General features: G+C 39.1%; 1 protein-coding gene across 5 annotated transcripts in view; it reads left to right on the top strand.

Moving 5' to 3' along the window:
* sptbn1 (spectrin, beta, non-erythrocytic 1) overlaps positions 1-25,054 on the top strand; it is a 239,773-nt gene that overhangs the window by 106,690 nt on the left and 108,029 nt on the right. Inside the window, exon 1 of one of the 5 annotated variants that reach the window (XM_048536024.2) lies at positions 6,252-6,727. The exons of the other annotated variants lie outside the window; for them this stretch is intronic. Coding sequence (XP_048391981.1) covers positions 6,619-6,727 — 109 coding nt within the window. The 5' untranslated portion in view covers positions 6,252-6,618. Of the gene's footprint in view, positions 1-6,251; positions 6,728-25,054 lie in introns of those variants that run through there. 5 annotated transcript variants of the gene reach the window in all.

Here is a 25,054-nt window from a genome sequence, read left to right as displayed (position 1 = left end):
TATTCTGCTAATTTAATTCACACCACACAATATCAAGAAACAGTTATTGCAGTATCTCATACTTTAATTATGTGGTTCCAAAACATCCTGCCAATAGTGATGAAGATTTGTGGACTAGAATTCTTCCTGAACTCTATCCGGGCAGTTTCAATACATCTATGACACTGACATCTACCTGATAATGTGGACTACCCAGGTATTTTTTTTAATCAACTTGCTCAGACATGTTGTGACAGACTTCCTGGGTCAGAGGAAGGGCCACTACCACTATGCCTCAAGAGCCACACTGTGGAGATGTGCCATGTTGCAAAAGCAGGACACATCTATTGTAGCTAATTACCACCCGGTAAGCCGCCTTATAATCATGATGGAAGGTGTCGTTGGCAGTACTGTAAATCAGTACTTTCATTGCAATAACCTGTTCAATATGCACTGTCTAGGTTCCATCAGAGCAACTTACTTTCTGACCTCACTGCTTACTTAGTTCAGACATGGACAGTAATCCTGAGGTAAGAGTGACCAACCTTGACATCACAGTGGCTTTTGACTCGTATGAGATCAAGGAGGCCTTAGCAAAACTGAAATCATTGGGAATCTGGAAAACCTTCCATTGGTTGCATTTGTACCTGTTTAATAAGGAAGATGGCTATGTTCGAGGCCAATCAGATAGTTCCAGTTGCATTGCTGTAGGAGTCCTTCAGGAAATATTAGAAGTCCAACCACCTTGAATTTTATCAATTTATCACTAACTTTCCTTTCATCAAAGTAGAGGTGTTCACTGATAATTCACAATGTTTGGGACCTCTGATTCTGAAGCTGTACATTTCAATATACATCACGACCTGGATAACGTTCAGGTTTGGGCTGACAGCTATCTTTCACATCATGCAAATGCCAGGGAATGACTATCTACAACTAGAGGCATTCACCTGACATTCAATGGCATTATTATTACTGAATCCCCACCAAACACTGAATTGGTCCAGCCATGATTTTGCAAATATATTGAGCAAGAGGGAAACTAGAGCAAGAGTAGAATCTCTTAAAGATCAGGGAGGTTGTCTTTGTGTTGAGCCCCAGGAGAGGGGAGAGATACTAAATTAATATTTCGCATGTTATTACAATGGAGAAATAAATGAAGTCTAGAGAATGCGGAGAAACAAACTTTGATATTTTTAAAAATAGTTCACATTACAAAAGAGGACATTTGGGAGGTCTTAGAGAATATAAATGTGGATAAATCTCCAGGACATGATCTAATGTATCCCAGAACATTGTGGGAAGTAAGGGAGGAAATTGCGAGACCCCTTACAGAAATATTTGCATTATCTATAGCTACCAGTGTAGGATGTAGGATGGCCAATCTTGTACCTTGGTTTAAGAAAAGTTATTAAGACAAACCAAGGAACTATAGACCTGTGAATCAGACTTTGGTTGTGGGCAAATTGTTGGAGGTTATTATAAAAGATAGGATTTGTGGACATTTAGAGAGGCACAAATTGACTAGGGATAGTCAGCATGGTTTTGTGTGAGGAATATTGTGTCTCTCAAATTTGTTTGAATGTTTTGAGGAAGTTACTGAAAAGATTGCTGATGGCAGAGCTGTATACATTGTTTCTTTGGAGTTTATTAAAGCCTTTGACAATGTTCCGCAGGGTAGAATAACTAGTAAAGTTAGGTCACGTGGGATTCAGGATGAGTTTGCCAATTGGACGTATAATTGCTTTAATGGCAGGAGACAGAGTAACGGTGCAGGGTTGCTTTTCAGACTGGAGGCCTGTGACCAGCGGTCTTTCACAGGGATCAGTTCTGGATCCTCTTTTCTTTACCAATTATATAAATGATTTGGATGAGAATTTACAAGGCATAGTTAGTAAATTTGTGGACAACACCAAAATCAATAGCATAGTAGACAATGAAGATGGTTTTCTAAGATTACAAAGGGATCTTGATCTAATGGGTCAATGGCCTGAAAAATGGGAGTTCAATCTGAATAAATGTGAGGTACTGCATTCTGGTACAACATACAGGGCTTATACAATTAATGGTAGGGCATTGGGTAATGTAGAAAAGAGGGGCTTACGGGTGCAGGCATAATTCTTTGAAGTTCACGTCACACGTAGACAGGGTGGTTAAAAAGGCGTCTGGCATGCTTGCGTTCATTGCTCAGTCCTTTGAGTAGGGGATTTGGGACATTATGTTGAGGTTGCACGGGACCTTGGTGAAGTCTCTTTTGGAATACTATGTCCTGTTCTGGTCTTCCAATTATAGGAAGGGTATTATCATGCTGGAGAGGGCTTAGAAGAGATTTACCAGGATGTTGCTGGGTCTGGAAGGTTTGAGTAATAAAGAAAGGCTGGATAGGCTGGGACTTTTTTTTCCTGGAATGTAGGAGGTTGAGAGGCGATCTGATCGAAATTTATAAAATAATCAGAGATATAGCTAGAGTTAATGGTGATAATAAAATGTGAGGCTGGATGAACACAGCAGGCCAAGCAGCATCTCTGGAGCACAAAAGCTGACGTTTCGGGCCTAGACCCTTCATCAGAGAGGGGGATGGGGAGAGGGAACTGGAATAAATAGGGAGAGGGGGGAGGCGGACCGAAGATGGAGAGTAAAGAAGATAGGTGGAGAGAGTATAGGTGGGGAGGTAGGGAGGGGATAGGTCAGTCCAGGGAAGACGGACAGGTCAAGGAGGTGGGATGAGGTTAGTAGGTAGCTGGGGGTGCGGCTTGGGGTGGGAGGAAGGGATGGGTGAGAGGAAGAACCGGTTAGGAGGCAGAGACAGGTTGGACTGGTTTTGGGATACAGTGGGTGGGGGGGGAAGAGCTGGGCTGGTTGTGTGGTGCAGTGGGGGGAGGGGTCGAACTGGGCTGGTTTAGGGATGCAGTAGGGGAAGGGGAGATTTTGAAACTGGTGAAGTCCACATTGATACCATATGGCTGCAGGGTTCCCAGGCGGAATATGAGTTGCTGTTCCTGCAACCTTCGGGTGGCATCATTGTGGCAGTGCAGGAGGCCCATGATGGACATGTCATCTAGAGAATGGGAGGGGGAGTGGAAATGGTTTGCGACTGGGAGGTGCAGTTGATCGTAGCGAACCGAGCGGAGGTGTTCTGCAAAGCGGTCCCCAACCCTCCGCTTGGTTTCCCCATTATCTCTAGAGTTAATGGTGGTTGTCTTTTCCCTCAGATGGGGGTTTTCAAGAGTAGGGGGCACATTTTTAAGGTGAGACATGAGGCAATTTTTTTTACACAGGTTATGGTTCACGTGTGGAATGAACTTCCTGAGGAAGTGGTGGATGCGAGTAAAATTACAATGTTTAAAAGACACTTGCATGGATAAATGAATAGAAATGGTTTGGAGGGAAATAGTCCAGGAGCAGGCAGGTGGGACTATTTTAGTTTGGGATTATGTTTGGCATGGACTGGTTGGGCCAAAGGCTCTGTTTCTGTGCTGTATGACTCTGACTCTTATATAAATGCAAAAGCAGCTCTCAAACTGTGAATAAGCTTGTCCACCATCTATCAAGCACAAATCAGGAAAATGATGGAATACTCCCTACTTGCTTAGATGAACGAAGCTCCAACAACACACAAGAAGATCAACACTATCCAGGTCAAAACAGCCTGCTTGATTGGCACTCTATTTGTCAATTTTAAACATGCATTCACTCCTCAACCAATGCACAGTGACAGCATTATGTGGTTTAGAAAAAATGCACTGCAGCAACTTATCAAGGTTCCTTCCAAATCTATGATTCCTACTACCTAGAAGATCAAGCACAACAGATGCATGAGACCAATACCATGTGTCAATTCCCTTCCAAGCCACACACCATCCTGACTTAGAATTATGTCACTTTTCCTTCATGGTTATAGGATCAAGATTCTGGATCTCTCTTCCCAACAACACTATGGGTGTACTTGCGGTTAGATAGTAGCAGCTCACACCACTTCTTGAAGAATAGGACAATAAATGCTGACACTACATCCCACGATGGGATAAAAAGAAATTGCAAGTGCTGTGTTAATATTTGCTTCTGTTTATATTGCTGTCAGTGTGGACAAAAACATGGTAGACATTTTTTTGTGGTTTGAGTTAGGGTGGTGGGTCTAAAAATACCACTGATAACAAGGTGCAGAGCTGGATGAATACAGCACGCCAAGCAGCATCAGAGGAGCAGGAAGGCTGACGTTTTGGGTCTAGACCCTTCTTCAGAAATGGGGGAAGGGAAGGATGTTCTGAAATAAATAGGGAGGGAGCGGGAGGTGCATAGAAGATGGATAGAGGAGAAGATAGGTGGAGAAGAGACAGACAGGTCAAAGAGGTGGGGATGGAGCCAGTAAAGGTGAGTGCAGATGGGGAGTTAGGGAGGAGATAGGTCAGTACAGGGAGGATGGACAGGTCAAGGGGGCAGGATGAGGTGAGTAGATAGGGGATAGGGGTGGGAGGAAGGACAAGTTGGGGGGCAGGGACAAGCTAGACTGGTTTTGGGATGCGGCAGGGAGAGGGGAGATTTTGAATCTGTGAAGTCCACATTGATACCATTGGGCTGCAGGGTTCCCAAGCAGAATATGAGTTGCTGTTCCTGCAACCTTCGGGTAGCATCGTTGTGGCACTGCAGGAGGCCCATGATAGACATGTCATCTGAGGAATGGGAGGGGGAGTTGAAATGGTTTGCGACTGGGACGTACAGTTGTTTAGTGTAAACCAAGCGTAGGTGTTCTGCAAAGCGGTCCCAAGCCGCTGCTTGGTTTTCCTGATGTAACGGATGCTACAACGGGAACAGCGGATACAGTATACCACATTAGCAGATGTGCAGATGTTCACCTGCACGATGTGGAAAGTCTTCTTGGAGCCTGGGATGGGGGTGAGGGAGGTGGTGTGGGGGCAGGTGTAGCACTTCCTGCGGTTGCAGGGAAAAGTGCCGGGTGTGGTGGGGCTGGAGGGCAGTGTGGAGTGCACAAGGGAGTCATGGAGAGAGTGGTCTCTCCGGAAAGCAGATAAGGGTGGGGATGGAAAAATGTCTTTGGTGGTGGGTTTGGATTGCAGATGGCAGAAGTGTCAGAGGATGATGCGTTGGATCCGGAAGTTGGTGGGGTGGTATGTGAGGACGAGGGGGATTCTGTTTTGGTTATTATTGTGGGGAGGGGGTGTGAGGGATGAGTTGCGGGAGACACTGTTGAGGGCATTCTTGACCACTGAGGGGGGAAAGTTGCGATCCTTGAAAAACGAGGACATCTGAGATGTGTGGGAGTGGAATGCTTCATCGTGGGAGAAGATGCGGAGGAGGCGAAGCAATTGGGAATCGGGGATGGTATTTTTGCAGGAAGATGGGTGAGAAGTGTATTCTAGGTAGCTGTGGGAGTCGGTGGGCTTGAAGTCGGTTTCCAGCTGATTGCCAGAGATGGAAATAGAGAGGTCCAGGAAGGAGAGAGAGGCATCAGAGATGGTCCAGGTGAGCTTAAGGTTGGTTTGGAAACTGTTGGTGAAGTGGATGAACTGTTTGAGCTTCTCGTGGGAGCATGAGGCTGTGCCGATACAGCCATCAACGTAACTGAGGAAGCCGGGGTGGGGGGTTATATGGTTTCCTCAGGCTGTGAATGATAACAACAATTTAAGTACCAGCCAGTTGATATGCAAATCATGCTTTTTTACTCTGCCGTATTTACAGAGTTGCAAAAAGGCTAAGGCAATCTGGGAAGCACTATTTTATTTCTGAATATTTTAAATTGCTGCCAGGACTTTAAGGTTTAATAATCAGCTTGCAATGGAAATACAGATGCATGTGACTGTGGTGTCTTAATTCCAGTTTTAAGTGAATCCAGAAGTTTAAGGACAGTATTGAAATGTTTGTACTGTCGTTCTATTCTGTATGAAATGCAAGGAAAAAAAGGACATTCTTCCTCCTTCCTTTCTGTTAGAAATATGAGACTTTCCCGTTACATGAGGCACTTAAAACAAACGATTGCAATTCTCCCATAACAGGAAGCGCTTTATTGTGTATTTTTTGGAGGAAAACACTCTTCATTTAAAAATCTTGAAAATTTTAGTTAATTTGAGATGTGCACAAAGGACAAGTTTTTTATAGCAGTTACTCGATGTGTTTTACGATTGCATACCTTTCGTAAACCCCTTTTTTATGCAAGTGGTACATTCCGTTCCTTCCTACTCCTATGTTAATAGTGACATCATTCAAACTGTGACTGCCTACTACTTAAATTACATTGCAGACTGGAGTAATGTGAAGGTGTGCTTATTGGCTTCTGAAAGAAGGAGGATAAACTGTAGGCTTATGTTGAGTGGGTGTGCCGTTCATTCGTTCATTTCCTTGGAAATTTTAAAGCTGTTGGCTAAAATAGTCTGGAGACTAGCGAACTGGACAATCAAAAAGCGATGTGATGCTGATCTATGGGTGATGCGTTTTTACACTATCAACCTATACTGAATGGAGCATGCTAGATTTCTGGTTATTTAAGAAGCTTACTTACAGGCCAGTTACACGAGCAGTAACCAGCCACACTTTTCTACCAGGGTTTTGTGGTGCACTGAGTCTGCGGGAGGATAGCATTTCTCCTTATTTTTACCGTTTTACGCTTCATTATATTGCCATCAAATGGAAATACATAGGGCGTCTAGCATATCAGGACCATTATCCAGTGGCTTTCCCTCTCAGATGGCATACAATTACAATCAGCTGGAAGGAAGATTCAAGCAGCTTCAAGGTAAGAATGCTAAGCCATTGTTAGTGCTGTTGTTGGGATCCCTGTGAACTCTACTTAGCAGGTGCAGTAACCATGTGGTGCCATAGTATTTTTTTAAAGCACATTGCCATTTTAAAGCTTTTTAAATAAATAATATGGTACTAAGTAGAAAATAGCTAAATATTATTAATAAGTTAAAACATTTTTTGAAAAGGGGGGGAAAAAAGACTGACAACAGCCTTCTAGATTTGGAGTGATTAGATAATGTACCTTCCTGGTAGTTAGCCTTAACTGAGTTAACAGAACATTTTGGTAGCTGAGCGACTGAGAACAATAGAGGAAGAAAAGAGGAGGGAGTGGTCCTTTTTTTAGCCTTTTTGTGAAATTTCTAAATTTTGTTATGCCATTTAAAAATCTTGTGGGAACAAAGCTTTGCTTTCTGCTTTTCAAACTGAAAAGACTCCCTTGTTCTTCAGCTGTGCTTTGAAATATTTAACACTGGCACATAAATTATAAACAGGAGATGGAAGATGACTGAAGCCATGATAATTGTGTTCCAGACAATTATGCCTTTGAGCTTGAAATAGCAAAAGGAGATTTAATTTGTAATTCTATTTTTCTTCATTGAGAGAAAGGGGCAGTTTAGTAGGTAACTGTAGATAGCTTCAGTGGTATTATGTTCTGGAAGGCTAATAATATATTAACTGAAAGAAAATCTGCTTCATAGCTTTTTAAAATTCAAGCAACCAACTAGAGCATCAATTGCCTAATTCAGCTGTAAAAATGTTCTCAAACATTTTCCAGTTAGCACCATGTGTTTATCCACTGTGTTGCCAAATCTTGCTGACCGGGAATGTTCCAAGGGTTTTCTGTGGTCTCTGGGAAATAGAATGATCCAAGCTGAGTGTTTCTGTGCTTGCTAGATGGAGACAGCAGATCATTCAGGGTTCCCACTTCTTGCTATCTAACAGCAAACAATCCCTTTTATTTATTGGGGTGCTGACTGCAGTGATTGACTTATTGTTGTCACGTGTACCAATATATTGTGAGATGTGGTGTTTTGCGTGCTATACAGGCAGATCGTATCATACAAATTTCATCAGGGTAGCAGAACAGAGTGCAGAGTACATTGTTATAGCTGTACAAAAGGTGCAGAGAAAGAGATCAGAATTAACATTTGAGAGGTTTGTTCAAAACTCTATTAACAGTAGGGAAGAAGTTGTTCTTGAATCTATTTGTACATATATGCAAACTTTTATGTCTTCAGTCTGTTGGAAGAGGGTGGAACAGAATATAACTGTGGTGGAAGGGGTCTTTGATTATGTTAGTTGCCTTCCCAAGGCAGCGAGAAGTATAGATGGAATAATAAAATTACTACATTTGCTTTAAAATATGTTAACTGTTAGGCAATTTTCAAGGAGATACAAGATGGTTCACATTTAATTTAGGGAGATGCTACTGTAAGATTTAATTTGGCATTTATATTACCAGCTAATAAATTGATCCTGTCTTTCTACAGCATGTGACGATGTTCTGCCGCACTTTAAAACCCAGATAGATCCCAGGGAGTAATCTAGTGACCTATCAAATTTATTTTGAGGGCCTGACTTTTGTTTTAATTTACTCATGAGACATAGGCATTGCCAGCCAGCCAGAATTTATTGCCCATCTCTCGTTGCCCTTGAGAAGATGGTGATGGAACTGCCTTATTGAACCGGTGCAGTCCATGTGTTATAGGTAGACCCACAATTGATATTAATGGCACATTAGTGACCCATTAACAAGTGAAGGAACGGCATTATACTTTCAAATCAGGATTGTAAGTAGTTTGGAGGGATCTTGTGGGTGATAATGTTCCCGTGTCTCTGCTGGCTTTGTCCTTTTTAGATGGAAATAGTCATAGATTTGGATGGTGCTGTAGTATTTCTGCAGTGCATCTTGTAGGTAGATTTATTTTCTGATTGAGGTAGGATGGATGGATGGATCTAAAAATATTAAGGCAGGGAAGCAGAGTGACTTTGTAAAGTGAGCTAACGATGGTGCAGAAGGGACAAATGCAGGTTGCTTTAATTTATTTTGAGTTATTCGGATCTTATGAGTATTGAATATATGGTTTCCTCAAGTTGTTAGTAATGATAATAATGGTTGGAGTGCTAATCACTTGATCTGCAAACCATGTTACAACAGCAACAGCAGCTTGTGAGAAATACTTCATGATCTGAATGCAACTGTAGTACTTGTGCAGTTGCCAGAACAGTAGGAATAAATAGTATTGTAAGAAACTACAAAAAGAGATAAATTAGGCAAGGAAAATTTTGTGAAATTTAATATAAATAAATGTAAGGTACATTTTTGGGAGAAGCAACAAGTAGAGTACAATTAAATTGCAAAAAGAGTAGAGAAACAGATTATTTGCAATGCCTAACATTGATAGGGGATGCTTGATAGAAAATAAGTTTCTTTGATAATGGTGATCATTTTTAAAGAAGAAGACACATGGTGATTTTATATAGAATAACGGAAGTAGTTACTTCAGTTTCCAAAAGATTATATTAGCAAGCCATATTTTATAATATCATGTCTCATTTTCACTGGTCTGAACTGTTTTGCATTTTTTAATAAATTGGAACTGGTGACAAATCACACAATTACTGAATTCATGCTTATTTTATAATAAAGACTTTTGGAAAGAAAATAAATTGTCGACTACAACTTGTCGTTAATTAGGTGCATGTTAAATGTCTCCCTAAATTCTCTTAAGTATTCTTTTTAAGTATCAAACGGAGAATTTGTAAGCAGGTTCAAGATGATAGAAAGGAGTCGTGAGGATGATATTGATAACTTGACAAAGTTCAAGTTCCTGCTGAATAGTTTCAATTGACAATAACCTGTTTCGAGGATGTAGTGTGCACACTATTCGGTCTAAATTGTACTTTCATAAAGTTTTGGGAGACCTCATTAGAGAACTGTACCATTGCAATCCCATAATAAGAACTATGTTGGCTGTAAAGAAGGTATGACCAAGAGCATGGATTCTGAATGTATTGCCCACACTTCCTAGTGAGTACATGGAGTTTATGAAATTGAAATCCTGCTATGATTTTGGATTCAGTAGTGATTAAAAGATTGAGGGGTTCTGTATCAAACCGTTGAAGTCATTATTGAAATCGCTAATATGCAAGTGGTCGGTTTATTTGTTGTTGTGTTGTAGCCAAAAAGAACTACAGCGGCATGGTGGCTCAGTGGTTAGCACTGCAGCCTCACAGCACCAGGGACTCGGGTTTGATTCCAGCCTCGGACGACTGTCTGTGTGGAGTTTGCACGTTCTCCCCGTGTCTGCATAAGTTTCCTCCCACAGTCCAAAGACGTGCAGGCTAGGTGAATCGGCCATGCTAGATTTCCCGTAGTGTTCAGGCGTGTGTGGGCTATAGGGGGATGGGTCTGGGTGGGATGCTTCAAGGGGTGGTGTGGACTTGTTGGGCCGAAGGGCCTGTTTCCACACTGTGGGGAATCTAATCTAAATAGAGAAACCAGGAAATTCAGTTTAATATGGGAAGATTGATATTGCTCAGTGATTCATTTATGGAACTGTATTACATTGCTGTTGCTAAAGACTAACTCCTTACAAGCACACACGAGTATGCAACTACATTTTTGAAATATTACAGAATCCTAGAAGAAAAGAAATGGTTTGGACAACAAATAGCAAGTTATGGATTTTTGGGCTTCTCCATTTGTCTTTGAGGGGTAAGACATGGATTTTTGAGAGAAGCATATTAAATATTGCCATTTTTTTAGAAGGTGGTGAAAAAAAGATGGTGTTACAAGATGAGGGCATTAAGATCATGTGTGTGCATACTTCTAAGTGTTTTTTTTATCCTGTGTACATAATGATCAAAAACAAACGTGAAGATTCTAATACGTTGATCTTTGAAAGTAGGCTGAAATATTGATAAAGTGATCTTTTTAAAAATCTGCAAAGCTTGTCATTATAAATGGGCATATAGAATGCAAAATCAATAAGATAAAGCTAAATCTATATAAATCATTGTTGTGAATCCCTGCTATAGTTAAATTGTAGAAGACATTTGCTAAGATTTCACCAGGCCTCAGTTGCTTCATTTAGGAGGGAGAAAATGGGTTATTTCCATCAAAGCAATAATGATAAGAGCAGATGTGATTTGAGAGGTTCAAAAGTTGAGAAACTTTGAAGTAAATATTTGTTTCCAATTTTCATCCAGATGAGTTACTGTCCAGAGAGTGCAAATTTAAGCATGTCTAAAAAAGTAAAGGAGAAATTAGAAGAATATTTTGTCAGAATTGGTAGGATGTGAAATGGTTTGTCACAGGTAATGGTAGAAACAAAATTCATTTACAAAAAGCAGTAGAGTAGTGTGTGGGAAAGGAAGTAAAATGTCTGGGGACGGAATGAAATGGGAATAGCTGCATAGTTCTCTTGTAATCAACACTGGGCAATGAGCAAAATGGCACTTTTTCCATGCATGATAATCACATTTTCTTCGATCCTCCCCCCGGAGCTGTCCTTTTCTGCCTTCTTCCAGTCCTCATTTTTGTAGTCTTTCTGTCTCATGCACACACATTCTCTCACTTTCACTTCCACTTGTATTCTCCCTGGTGCCATGAAGTGACTGCAGAAAGAAACTCTGTATTTCACATGTAAACCACCCACAAAATGCTGTGCAATCAATTGATTACTTTTAGATTGTACCCATTTATTATATGGGTACTTACTCCAATGTCAGGCTCCCACCTGCTTTAAGAAGACCACTATAATCCTGGTGCCAAAGAAAAATCAGGCATTGTGTCTTAATGACTACTGCATGGTGGCTCTGACGTCTATCAGTATGAAGTGCTTTGACCTCCCAGATTGCCTTCGTCCACTACAATTCACCAACTGTCACATTAGGTCTACAGCAGACGCCATCTCCCTGACCTACACTCATCCCTGGAAAACCTGGATAACAGGGACCCAACCTACATCACATTCCCTATATATTAACTTTAGCTCCACCTTCAACACTGTAATTCCAACAAAACTCATCTCCAAATTCTGAGACTGAGGATACAGCTCCCCGCCCTCTACAATTGGATCCTCAACTTCTTGACTTGCAGAGCGCAATCAAAAAGGATTGATCACAGCACCTCCTCCATAATAATCCTCAACACTCTGTACTCAGCCCCTTACTGTACTCCTTTTACACTCATGGCTATGTGGCCAAATTCCGCTCTAACTCCATTTATAACTTTGCTGATGACAGCGCCGTGGGTTGAATCTCAAACAACAACGAGACAGAGAACAGAAAAGAGATAGACAGCTTAATGGCATGGTGCAAAGGCAACAATCCCTCCTTTTAATGTCAGCAGAACAAAAGAGTTGCTCATTGACCTCAGGAAGCAGAATGGACACATTCCTGCCCATCATTAGAGATGGTCAAGAGCTCAAGCTCTTAGGAGTAAATATCACCAATAATCTGTCCTGGTCCATACATGTCAATGTTAAAGTCAAGAAAGCACACCAATACCTCTACTTCCTCAGAAGACTAAGGAAGTTTGGCATGTCCACAATGACTCTTCCCAGATAGGAAAGCATCCTATTTGGGTGCATCACAGCTTTGTATGGCAACTGCTTTGCCCAAGGCTGCAAGAAATTACAGAGGGTTCTAAATGCAGCCAGCCCATCATTAAAACCATTTTTCCTTCCGTTGACCCCATCTATACTTAACCAGTGTTTCGGGAAGGCACCCGGTATACCACCCCGTATATTCTATTCCATGCTCTTCCATCCAGCAGAAGATTCAAAAGTTTGAAAGTACGTACCAACAATTCAAGAACAGCTTCTTCCCCTCTTAGCAGACTTATGAACAAACTTCTTATATGTTAGAGTTGATCTTTCTCTGCACCTTCTTAGTAGCGGTAATACAAATCTCTGCATTCTGTTCCAGTATCCTGATCTACTTATGTAAGATATGATTTGCCTGGAAAGTGTGCAAAACAATATTTTTCCTGGTATCTTGGTACATATGACATTAATAAATCAAATCAAATCAAAATTGAACCAAATGTAACGACCAATTTGAACATTGCAAGGTCCCACAAGTATGAAATAAGATCGCTTGGCATTCGTGTTTTTTTTTGTGGGGTAAATGTTCACCATGGCATCAGGAGAGCTTCTCTGAGCCTTGGATCCTTTCTGTTCTAAGGGAAGACTTGACCTTGTTTTAGCCTCTTATCTCAAAAGCAGTATTTCTGACAATGGAACATTCTATCTTCATACTACATTAAGGTGTTCATGTTGATTATGTGCTCAAGCCCTGGAGTAGATCTCAACATGCAATTGGCATATTGCGGTTATGTCAAGCTGGCAGGAGGTTTGAAAGTCTAGGATGAGACTATGCAGTGTTGAATTGGAAAAAATAATGACTAGAAGTTATACCTGAAATCGAACCAACTCCAAATGGAAAGTAGAGCATATAAAAATGCCTTGGAAGGACTTAAATCTAGAAGAGGAGGGTGAAGGAAATCAATTTATTCCACGGATATTCTGTGGGATGTTTTTGAAAAAAGGAAGATTTATAAAAAGGCTACTCTTAAATTTCTAAATAACTGATGAAAATACATCTGTTATCAGCCTTAAATGTTTTCTGTGTCAATGCATCCTCGTTACTAACCTGAAGACTTTGAAATGGGATTTGAGCAGAGAAACAATCTTAAGCCTCTGCCATTCTGCCACATTAATTTATTGGCATTTGTATGGTTTATATTTATTTTCGTAGCTCACAAGTATGTCAGTCAAGACTCCCGTACATTTAATGCCATTGAACCTGGTGATCTGGAACCAGAACATTAGATCTCAGAATCAGACCCTTCAGTCCAACAGATCTGCTCACAGCATTTGTCTTGATTTGAGTCACTTAGTCTTGTCCCAGTCTAACTAATCAATCAAATCAATCTTCCTCCTATTGAACTGGATTACCTGCTTTCTTAATTTAGTTCTGGTTCTTGGCTACATCACTGAAAACAATCTGATCATGTGTATATTATTGATGCCAGTAAAAATTAAATATGAAACTATTCCCTCAGCCTTTTAATCACTATTAAATTCAAACCATAATGTACTGGAGTGAAAGTGAACGTCAAAATGTAGAGCTTACGATGACAAGGATGGATAGGAAAGCAAATAGGCATGGTGGCTCAGTGGTTAGCACTGCAGCCTCACAGCGCCAGGGACCCAGGTTCGATTCCCGCCTCGGGTGACTGTCTGTGTGGAGTTTGCACATTCTCCCCGTGTCTGCGTGGGTTTCCTCTGGGTGCTCCGGTTTCCTCCCACAGGCCAAAGATGTGCAGGCTAGGTGGATTGGCCATGCCAAATTGCCCATAGTGTTCAGGGGTGTGTGGGTTATAGGGGGATGGGTCTGGGTGGGATGCTTCAAGCGGCAGTGTGGACTTATTGTGCCGAAGGGCCTGTTTCCACACTGTAGGTAATCTAAATAGCATAAATGCATTTAAGGAGAAGCTAGATATATACATGAGGAAGAAAGAAATAGAAGATTATATAGGAAACGGTGGAATGATGTAAAATGGAAGAGGCTCATGCGAAGGATAAACATGGAAACAGACTTAATGATTTATATTGCCTATTTCTGTGCTGCACATTTAGCCTGTCATTGCCAATAGGATATTTCCAAATGGTTGACAAGCATGTGAATAGTGTCAGCTTTGGCACAGCTTTCTTGAGTCATAATTTTCGGGTTCAATTCCCACTTGGACTTGAGTGTCAGCCTTGATTTTTGCACTTAAGTGTTATAATACTGTGAGATTGAGCTCCGCCATCTCGGGTGTCATAAGAACATAAGAACTTGGAGAAGGATTAGACAATTAGCCCTGAGCCTGATCAGCTATTTAATACAGTCATGGCTGATTTCATCTGGGGCTCAATGCCATTTTCTAGCCCCCTCCACGTAACCTTTCAACCCGCTACAATTTAAAAATGCTTGTTTCCTGTTGAAATTTATTCTGTGTCCTGGCAACCATTCTTTGAGAGAAGCAATTCATCTCCATCTCTGTTTTAAATCTGCCAGCCCTTAGCATAGCAACTTCTCATTTTCAATTTCCTGACATTGCAGCTATCCACTCTACATCTATTTTGTCAATCCTCTTTAGCGCCTTATATGCCTGTATAAGATTTCTTCTGTCGTCTAAATTTTAGCAGTTATAGGCCTAAAATGCTCAATCTCTCCTCGTAAAACAAGCCTTTCATCGCTGGAATTAATCTAGTGAATATTCTCTAAACTGTCTCCAAAGCAATTACATGCTTCCTCAAGCAAGGGCAACAAAACTGTATGCACTACTCCAGATGTGGTCTCAGTAAATGCTGTGGAGGTTTCTTTCAGATATGATCTTAAACTGAGTCTCTTTCTGCCCCCTCAGGTGGACTTAACAGGACTGTAGGATTTCTTTTTCAAAGAAGAGCAGGGTGTTATCTTGATGTCCTAACCAAAATTTATCCTTCATTAAAATACACAAAAGCAGATTATCCAGTCCTTTTCACATTGCTGTTTCTGGGAGTTAGCTGTTTTTTCTACATTAGTGAAATGTATTCTGTTCACTATAAATGCTTTGAGATATCTGGCAGTCATGCAGAGTTTGTTTCTTTCTTTTTGTAACTCTGATAAATAAGCTTTTTACTTGTTTTCAGCATTGATTGTTTTCAGTCATGTAGATGGAACGTCTGTTTTTAAGTTTTATAATCTTTTCTCTTTGAATAGTCAGTCTGCATTTGCTTAAAACTGTGTACATCTGGTGCTTGAAATAAACTGTTGTGCTGTTTGACATTGGAAAAGGTAAGTTGAAAAAAATTACCTTTAGATGATACCTCTTGCAGTCTAATTAACTCTGTTAATAGCATATCTGTAGTAATAAGCTGAAAAAGCGTATTTCTGTGCAGAAGTTGAGAGCCACACTTGAACAAGTTAGAGCACATTTGTTATCAACAACATCAATGAAAAGCCTATCAATATCATATGCTGTGTATTTTTACAAGGGGCATACAAAAGATGCCCTACAAAGAAATGTACATTGTTTTTTGATTGGTTCAGTGTATACTCAAGGGTCTTGGGTGTTATGGACAAAAGTTGTTAATATATAGCCTTTGGCCATTGCAAAATATCTAGTTGGTTATATTTGAGTTTTCTTCTCCTCTGACCTATCAAATATATCTTTAAAAATACATAAGACACAATTCTCATTCAGGAAAATATGGAGCGTCCCACCCAGATAGTATTGATATAGTTGCTGTATGTCCAGTCAGGAAATTACATCAGTAAAATAGGAAGGAAACTGAACCTATTTCCTGGGAATGATGTGCTACCATATTGGGAATCGGGCTAGTTTCTAAATCCAGACCCTAGTCAACAATATAACACGAAAAAGATCATGTTTGGACTTGTAGAGATTTACATATTACATAATATTGGAACGTTCGTAGTGATTTAATTTTCTAAGTTTAGCACCAGTGTAAAGTTAGAACCTTCTTCTTAAGAAGAGTTACTGGATTCTTTAACTCTGATTTCTCTCCAGTAATTTCTTGTTTCAGATCTTCAACATCCACAGTTCTTTGTTTATTAAACATAATTAACTTGGGTGTGAAAGTACAGTTTACCTGAAGTTGAGTCTGGTGAGGACTGCCCCCTCCAGCAGCCTCATTCTGCTAGTTTGCCATTGTCAAGTCAATCAAATGTGGAACTTAAACTATTGTGTCAATGCAAAATATTGTTTTATATTGCAGTTACAATTATAGTGAAAATTTACTTTTGATACAGTCAGTTTGTTTAAGAGGCAAGCAGTGAGTATATTTCAGTGAGATACATACCAGCTTTGAATAGAGAAACTTGATAACTTTCTCTGTGAAGGAAGAAGCTGCAATGGCATCGTCACACATATTCAAATTCAGGCTTTCATATTGTATTTGTTGACGTTCTTTGGTCTGATAGTTAAATGGAACATATGACTAGGAGTAAATTACATAATTTTGAAATGCCATTGATTATGTTTGCAACGTAGGTTTTGTTGTTCCCTCAAGCAATGAATCAAAATAGGAATTCTTGAAGAAGAATAAGTGCATTTATGTGGACATTTTAAACAAAAATCAGTGCTTCACATAAATACATTTGAAGTGCAGTGAGCGATATGTAGAAAAATGAAATGGCTGTTTTGTATGTGACTGTATCCGACATGCTCTTGTTCTGTAAATTTCACCATCTTTCATGTGTTTCAAGTTGGTTGAGGGAAAATTAGTCCACACATTGCGTTAGTTCAGGGGGTTCTGATTTTTCATATTTAATCTTTGTGCGAAAGTCATGTGAGAGTATTGCTTTGAAATTGTGATGTAGAGCAGAGTCTTGACAGATGGGCCATGAAATTTCACTTGCATCTGTAGTTTTGATGCTTCAACTATTGTTTGGGTGCCAAAATGACTCCTGTGCTATGCATGCATGCTTGTACATGCCACGGATACCATCTTAGTCAGGGTGTTAGCCCAGATGTTAGGAGTTTGTGTCAAAAGTGCAGAGCAGGCAGGTTTTGACATACATGTGCAGTGTTCCTTTGATGCCAGATTTACCACTTCTGACTTAATCACTCCAGCTAATACCCTGTCTCAAGCATCAAAGACAGCCACATGTTCAACAGTTGAAAGGGCTCACCCAGCACGGTATTTAAAGAGGTTGTAAATCCGCAGGTTAGTTTATAATTGACTTCTGTTGTCTCTCTTTGAATTTATTGAAGAGTTGGTTAAAGTTAGTAAAGTCAAGAATGGTCTATTATGTGGACAGTGCCTTGACTTTGACTGTGAGTATTCTTGTCAGATTATTCACTCCAAGTCACTAGCAATCATTGCAATTCTCCTTGAAGTTAGTTGCATAAGAAGAAGAGAGAGCAGAGGCACCAAAGAAGCAAACCAGTTACTTCTAGAAGAATAGAAAGAAGAGGAAGAATTCTTAGCAGTAAGTTTTATTTACCAAGGCCTTTCAGCACTTTCCTCTGTGATTGTTTTTGGGAGCAATTTTTAAGTTACCGTGTTTAGTTGCTGAGCTGCTTTGGTTCTGCAGTAATGTTAAATTTGGAATGTGAATTAGATATGAAGCTTAACTGACTTAGTTAAAGTGAAGTGAACACTATCCTTCTGGAGATTTCATTTTCCTGTTCTTTATACTATAACTGCAACATTGTTCTGATGCTAAATGTATTGTAGGAATGCATCTTGAAAGAAATGGGACAGTATAAAGTAGAGAATCTGTCACAGCAAAATATTGTGCAAGCTTCCGGACATGTGAAATAAAAGAAAGTTATGGGAAATACTCGAGTCAAGCAGTATCTGTAGACTGAAATGATTTGATTTCAGCTCCCAGATTTTCAAACTAAAATCCATTCTGCCTAATTGTTACCGCTCTTGATTTTTAGGCCATAACATTGTGTCTTTGAGTTATATTGGGACTTAGACCAGAAATTTTGACAATACCTTGAGTTACTGCATCTGAGGATGATTAAGGAAGAAAGCAGTGAGTTAACATGCCAAAATATTACAATGCAGGAGTGTAATTAATTTTAATAAAATACAACATGTTTTGATTTGGCACAAAATCGGCTAAATTAGGTAGTTCCCAACTTTGTAGTCCTGTTTGACATTGAGCTGATCATGCCACTCAATACTCTATCTGTCATGAAAGCCCACAAATGTTACCTCCTTACCATCATGTGTGTCTGCCTATGGTGTGCTGAAGCTCTGATTCATACAATTCAGCTTGATTCTTCCAGTGTTTTCCTAGTTGGCCTTCTCACCTTGCACCCTTCATAAGCTTGACATCAACTAGAATGCTACCTATAAAGCCACTCTGACTCATGCCAGTTCCCAACTATCTGTCATATCTGTTCTTGCTGACTTAGTTTGACTCCCAGTCCACTATTACCTTGGCTTTAAAATACTTAAAGTAGTGTTCAAATCACTCCATGTTTTCCCCTCCCTACCTGTATAATATTCTACAACTTTACTACCCTGATTGTGTTTTCACTCAGCCCTCTTGTGTGTTCCCAGCTTACTTCATCCCATCGTGGGTGGTATCCTTAAACTGTTTTGATCCTAAACTCTCTAATATTCTTAACATCCCTCCCTGTCTCTTTGAAGGCATTTCCCTCTACCTGTTTAACCAATATTTCAGTTACCTATCCTACTCTCTCTTTGGGCTTAATGTAAATATTTGTCTTTTACCTTTTACTAGTTAAAGAAGTTTTATATATATATATTTAAATAATGTAAATATTTTTCCAAATCAGTGCCCATGCTTTTTGGGAAAATTTGTTTGAATTTGTGGTCAGGGTGTGAAATAAATGTACCGTTACTAATATTACACTATTGCACAAATACTATTTTTTTAAATGTAATTTAACTTCCTTGCATAACAAAGCCCAGCAATTTCCTGCAAATCAGTTACCTAACTACCATTGCTAACTGTCACTGTTATAGTTAGTCATACTACATGGAAGCAGACCCTTCTGTCCATCTTGTCCATGCCTTCCAGGTATCTCAAAGTGAACTTGTCCCATTTGCCTGCGTTTGGCCCGTATACCTCTACTAAGAAAATAATGTACCCACAAATGAGAGATTAAATTTAGTCCAAACATGCTCAGTGGCTGCATGTGCCATGTAGTGTGACACTTCACACTTTGCAAATCTCTGGCAGCATCCAAATTTAGGACAAAGGTTGTATCAGAATAAAATTCTCTATACCTGCCTTCAAAATTATAATTTTGTGTGAGATTCTAAAATCCAAAGATATAAATTTTTGTGTTTGCTCCATAATGCAAATTCCAGTTAGTACCAAATTGAGTGGATTTTGTATTAACTCAATCCAACAGGCACTGAACCCAAACTGTTCAAGTGAGTTGAATGTGCTGCATACTACCCATTGTTCCAAGCATTCATAATTTTTCTTTGTAAGTGTAACTGATGATGCAATTTATTCCAGTAAGCAGAGAACATGATGTGCTGTTCATAACTCCTCACTTTTTATTAAAAAAGAAACTCATTTTTTGATTCCCCAGTTGCGCTGCAAGAAGCTAAGCGTGTTTATGTGAATGTGTGTTGATTTGAGTTATAATTTGCAGTAATAACTTTGAGAATATATCACAGGTATTTTATACTCACCGTTCAGAGATGTTATCACATCTCTGAAACAGGTGGAACTTGAACCCAGACCTCCTGGCTCAGAGCTAGGGACAGACCATTGTACCACAAGAGCCTGAGAAGATGACAGAAACAGCACCATTTATTGAGTAACTGAAAATAGGCAATTGACTTCCTTCATTTAAGTAATTTTAAAGTATTTATAAATGACCAATGAAATATCACTACAGTGATCCCATTGATTAATTGCAGAAACTTTCTAATCAACCTTTTCAACATTATTATGATGTATCTCTGGAACAATTGGCATTTGAACCCAGCCTCCTGGCCCAGAGGCAGAGATTGGTTCATTTTAAGTTTTTACCAACGAGTTGTACTCCAAGAAGTACTCTCATCTATCTTCTTTGTTGATTTCTGTTTTTAGTCCTGTTTCCTTTAAGATTATGAATTAATTTTTCAAGAATTGACCTCAATATAGGAAATTCGTAATTGACGTTTGTCACCTCACTGCAATTTCAAAGTATTGAAAAGGAATGTTTCCCTGAAAACTGTTAATTCCTTTAAATATTAACTAGGATAGAAATCCTGTTGGAAATAGGTAATGGGAGAGTGAAACTGAGCTGATTACTGTAGCATACTGTGTAATCCAATACCTTAACTAGACAGGTTTGCAGTATTACAGATCACTGTCGACAGTTGATGAGTCACCTTCATTTATGGGATTCATCTTCTGTTCCAAGTAAACCAACAAATTGGTGATTAAATTAGTTGTGTGATTCTCCTGACCAAAAGAGGCAGTTTATTGATGTCGTAATCTAGTCAAATTATACATTTTTCTTTCTGGGTCTGTAGCTTGGATTGGAAGCAATAATAATAACAGCGCTTGCCAACTAACCAAAACTATAGAAGTTTTCACACATAGTTTAATTATATCCAGTTACTGAACACCGATTAGCCAAAAGAAGGGAGAGCTTCCTGCATACTTGGGCATAATTGTTAATTTGATTTTGGAAATGTTCAGTTGACTTTGGGGTTAATTGTTGTAAGCAATGTTCTTAAATTTGGGATTATTTGAAAAATAATAATTTCTTAAATAATTATGTCAACTAAACCCAGCTAAATTGATGCAAAGTATGACAATTTACTACGTAATGCCATGTTTCACGCCATTGCTTCCTATTAGGGCAAATGCTTAGATGATGTGTCATAACATTGCTAATCAAACTTACGTTGTGCCATTTTTTTCTTTAAAAATGCAAATGGGATTACTAGTGATGGAAATCAGTCAGTCATGCTTCAGTAGCTCCTACTATAATAATCCCTTGTGTGCCATTGTAATCAATAGTTTTAAAGAGCCAAAGCTTTGGATAGGTTTCCTGTCGCCTGTGTCCCTGCCAAATTCTATTGACTCCCTATGCCTCAATGTATTGATTGTAAAATCTCAGTTTACATATAATCTATGGCCTCCCTTCTCCCTACCTACATAATTGCACCTTGGTTCTTCCGAAATTGGTATGTAGTATAGCCAGCCACACGCCACTCTGTTCTTGTCTTCATAGCCTGGAACTCGCTTTCAAGCCTCAACTTCAAAATCTTCCTAAAATATGCCTTTAGTCAGCTCCTCTGATAATCTGCTAAGAGGCTCCAGTTGTTAAATGTGGTACTTTTCAACATATATAGTACTCTTTTACTCAAAGCAATTTGTATGGTTGCAGCTACATGCACATGCATGCTCTTTACACATTCCATTAAGTTCATAGAGTCATAGAGCTGCACACCGTGAAAACAAACCCTTCAGCCCAATTTGTCCATGAATGGAAGTATTAGTAAGCATATAACCTAGGTGCTCCAGTACCAGACTGAGGGAGTACCACCTTGTCACTGGTGCCAATTGTTGTATTTAAATAGAGATTCTTTCTGTTTGCCTAGCAGCTCAAGTGAATGTTACTGTAGAGAAAAATTAGGAGCCCCTATATACTTCAACTAAACCAACTAAAAATAAATTGACTCAGTAATGTTCTGGTCAACTATGAAGGTAAATTTGTCACTTTTGTGATTGTAAGTCTGCCTGTCTCATTCTTCTTAATTGACTTCTATTAAAAGTAATTCTTTAAAATTGGCTTTAACTGTAAAATTTGATTTTCATCTGATTGCTTTGTAAACTGTGTTAACTAACTGTGTTAAAACTGTGTTAATTTATGTGGAGGTCCTCAGTATGCTTTTCTTGGGTGGTGGGGGGTAAGCCATAACTAATTACAGTTTTATAATTTTGAGTTGACATTTTGTCACAATGCAGATATAAATGTGGGTTAGTTTTGAGCTTGGATAAATGAGCTGTACTTCAAATTCAGGATTGTGCTGATCTAATCCACGGACAGATGCATTTAATTTTCCTTTGAGTGCAAAAATTTAGTTGACAGATGTTCGGTCTGACGGATGAAGATTGAAATTTATATAGTGTACTTCACAACTTTTATTTGCACATTTACAGTTAATGAAATTGAGAGATTGGAAATGATCAATTTGCACACAGCAATGTCCTACAAATAACATTGATGTAAATAATTAGAAAACCTGATTTTAAATACTATATTGGGATATAGAATTTGAGGCCAACACTCTAGCCATAAATGGATTAGAAATATGAGAGAACAAACTTATTTTAATGTCTTATCTGAAAGGTGGCACATAGGGTCATAGTGATACAGCACAAAAACCAACCCTTTGGTGCAACTTGTCTGCACAGACTGGACATCCCAATCTGATGTCATCCCATTTGTCAACATTTGGCACATCTCTCTCTAAGTTCTTATATACCCATCCAGATGCCTTGCAAACCAAATTCTGTGTATAAAAGTTACATCTAAGGTCCTTTTTAAATCTTTCCCCTCTCACCTTAAACCTATGCCCTCTAGTTTTTAAGTCCCCACCCTAGGATAAAGACTTTGGCTTTGCCCTTTGGAATTTCATCCCAGACCGCGCTACTCCTCTATCACCATCTTTCTTAAAGCTGCTTCTTAAAATCTACCTCTTCAAACTTTTGGTCACCTGTCCTATTATTCATTTTTGTAAAGTGATGTCAGAATTTGTTTGATAGCATCCTTGTGAAATGTCATGGGACCTTTTTACTTCAAATCACAACAGTGTTTATAGTTCAAAATTAATTCATTAGCTGTAGAGCACTTTGGAATGTACTGAGGTTGTAAAAGGTGCTGTATATATCAAAGATATTTTTATTAGATGTGCAATGTTAATTGTCAGTGTCCTGTTTGAAATGGCCTTTCTTCTTGCATGTCTCTGATCTCTGTACTTCTGAGGCACAGTATTTGCTACCTTTTTTATTATGCTGTATTATTAGCCATTTAGTACGTGTTCCATGTAAAGGAAGGAGAGTAGAATTACATTTTAAACCTTTGTCATCTCTCACACTGTATATAGACAAAAAAAAATTGAAAGACATGAGCTTGAAAACTTGTTCACAAGACACCTTGATACAATATGAGTTAGGTTACTATGTTGATTAAGCATCCAGACAAATTTCAAGCTTTGAGGGCCAAAATATGTTACTCAGTTGCTGAGTACACTTGGAGTCAGAATGGTATGAAAGTTGCGTTATACTTTATTGGAACCTAGTGACCTCATATTTGGAGGCAAACAACTGAAATTGATGCAGAATTGTATCCATGGAGATTAAGGCTGCTTTCACAAATCTTTGCACTTAAAATTAGCAAACAAAAGTTAAATGGTACGAATGATAGATATGCATCAATGCAACCTTTCTTATGTTGCTACTATAATAGTTTTTTTTGCTGTTGCTTTTTATTCCGCTTGAGTGAGGTTGGGAAATTTGTACTATGGAAATAAGGTGTGTTGATCATTATCTTTTTGGTTGGGTCTGTGGATGCAATACAGTAGTGTTTGCAATTGCATTTGACCTCCTTTAATCCTCACTTTTAAATGTACAAAATGAATAATATCCACTCATGCATGTGACTTCTACTTTTCTCACTTAAGGTCACGATGGTGGGAGAGTCTTTGCTACACAAAGAAGTTCATGTGGCCTTGTTTGAATACTAACAGTTGGAGGAAAGTATGCTCTTTGTGAGGGAACTACTGTAGGGAAACCGACATTAACTAGCCTTAGCAGCAGCATTGAATGCTTCACTGTGTCCCACTTGAAAAAAATGTGAAACTGTGTGGAGCCTTTCAATTCAAAGGAACAGATGATTTAAGCAGCAGTACAGTGATTATAGTGTGATCATGAATCAATATTTTAGGGCTTTAAAGTCATGTGAATTTTTTGAAATTATTGTATTAGTGGACGCCTTTTACGTAACTGAAATAAAGATCACTGTTTGAAAACATGGTCAAACAGCCAGCAGTAGCACAGCTCACTTTTCATCATTATTTTCAGTTCAAATAAAGCAGTTTTGCTTATCAACTGAACAGTTTTCATTAAATGCTTACAGATTAAGAAAAAGTTCTTACTGGTCACGTAAAAGTGAACAGAGTGCTTAGTTTTGTGGGATTTAAAAATTGGTGTCAGGTACTGTTGTATTTTGTTTTTCGACATGGCTTATTGCTGATGTAAAGTTGTAGTAAGCGTTGTTCTTTGCGAGTTCTGACAGAATAGATTTTACATGAACAGCAACCACATCAAAGTAAATACCTGGGTTTGTTAAGAACAGGGCACACTTTTTTATTGGCCTCCCTGACTGCCTCAGCCTGTTCTTCCTGTGAACAGTAAACATGGACATTGGAAGTATTGTTGCATACATTTGTTCATTCTGTAGTTGTTGTGTTGCAATTGTTATGAAATCATTATACTCAATGCATGTTCACAGGCCAAAGCATCCCACCCAGCCTGTTCACTGAGTGATGGGCTGCCCATGACAGCTGGAGGACTTACAAAGGTTTATGAAGGAGAATTATTCAGTAACCTTGCTCTCCAAAGACTTAAAAGAAAGATATCTTAATATTAATTATGAAATTTGGCCTATAATCTTGACTGCTTGTAAGTGATTTTATACATACATTTCCCACATCTTTCTTTGCCTTTACACAAAGTATATGAAACCTGAATCTTGACCTTATGGTAAAACGGCTAATACATCTTCAGTGGGGCAGGATCTGTTTACTTATCATTAGAT

This window comes from Stegostoma tigrinum, chromosome 9 (genome assembly GCF_030684315.1).
Source record: "Stegostoma tigrinum isolate sSteTig4 chromosome 9, sSteTig4.hap1, whole genome shotgun sequence".
In the NCBI taxonomy this organism is placed as follows: Eukaryota; Metazoa; Chordata; class Chondrichthyes; order Orectolobiformes; family Stegostomatidae; genus Stegostoma; species Stegostoma tigrinum.
This window is presented reverse-complemented; position numbering and strand designations above follow the sequence as displayed.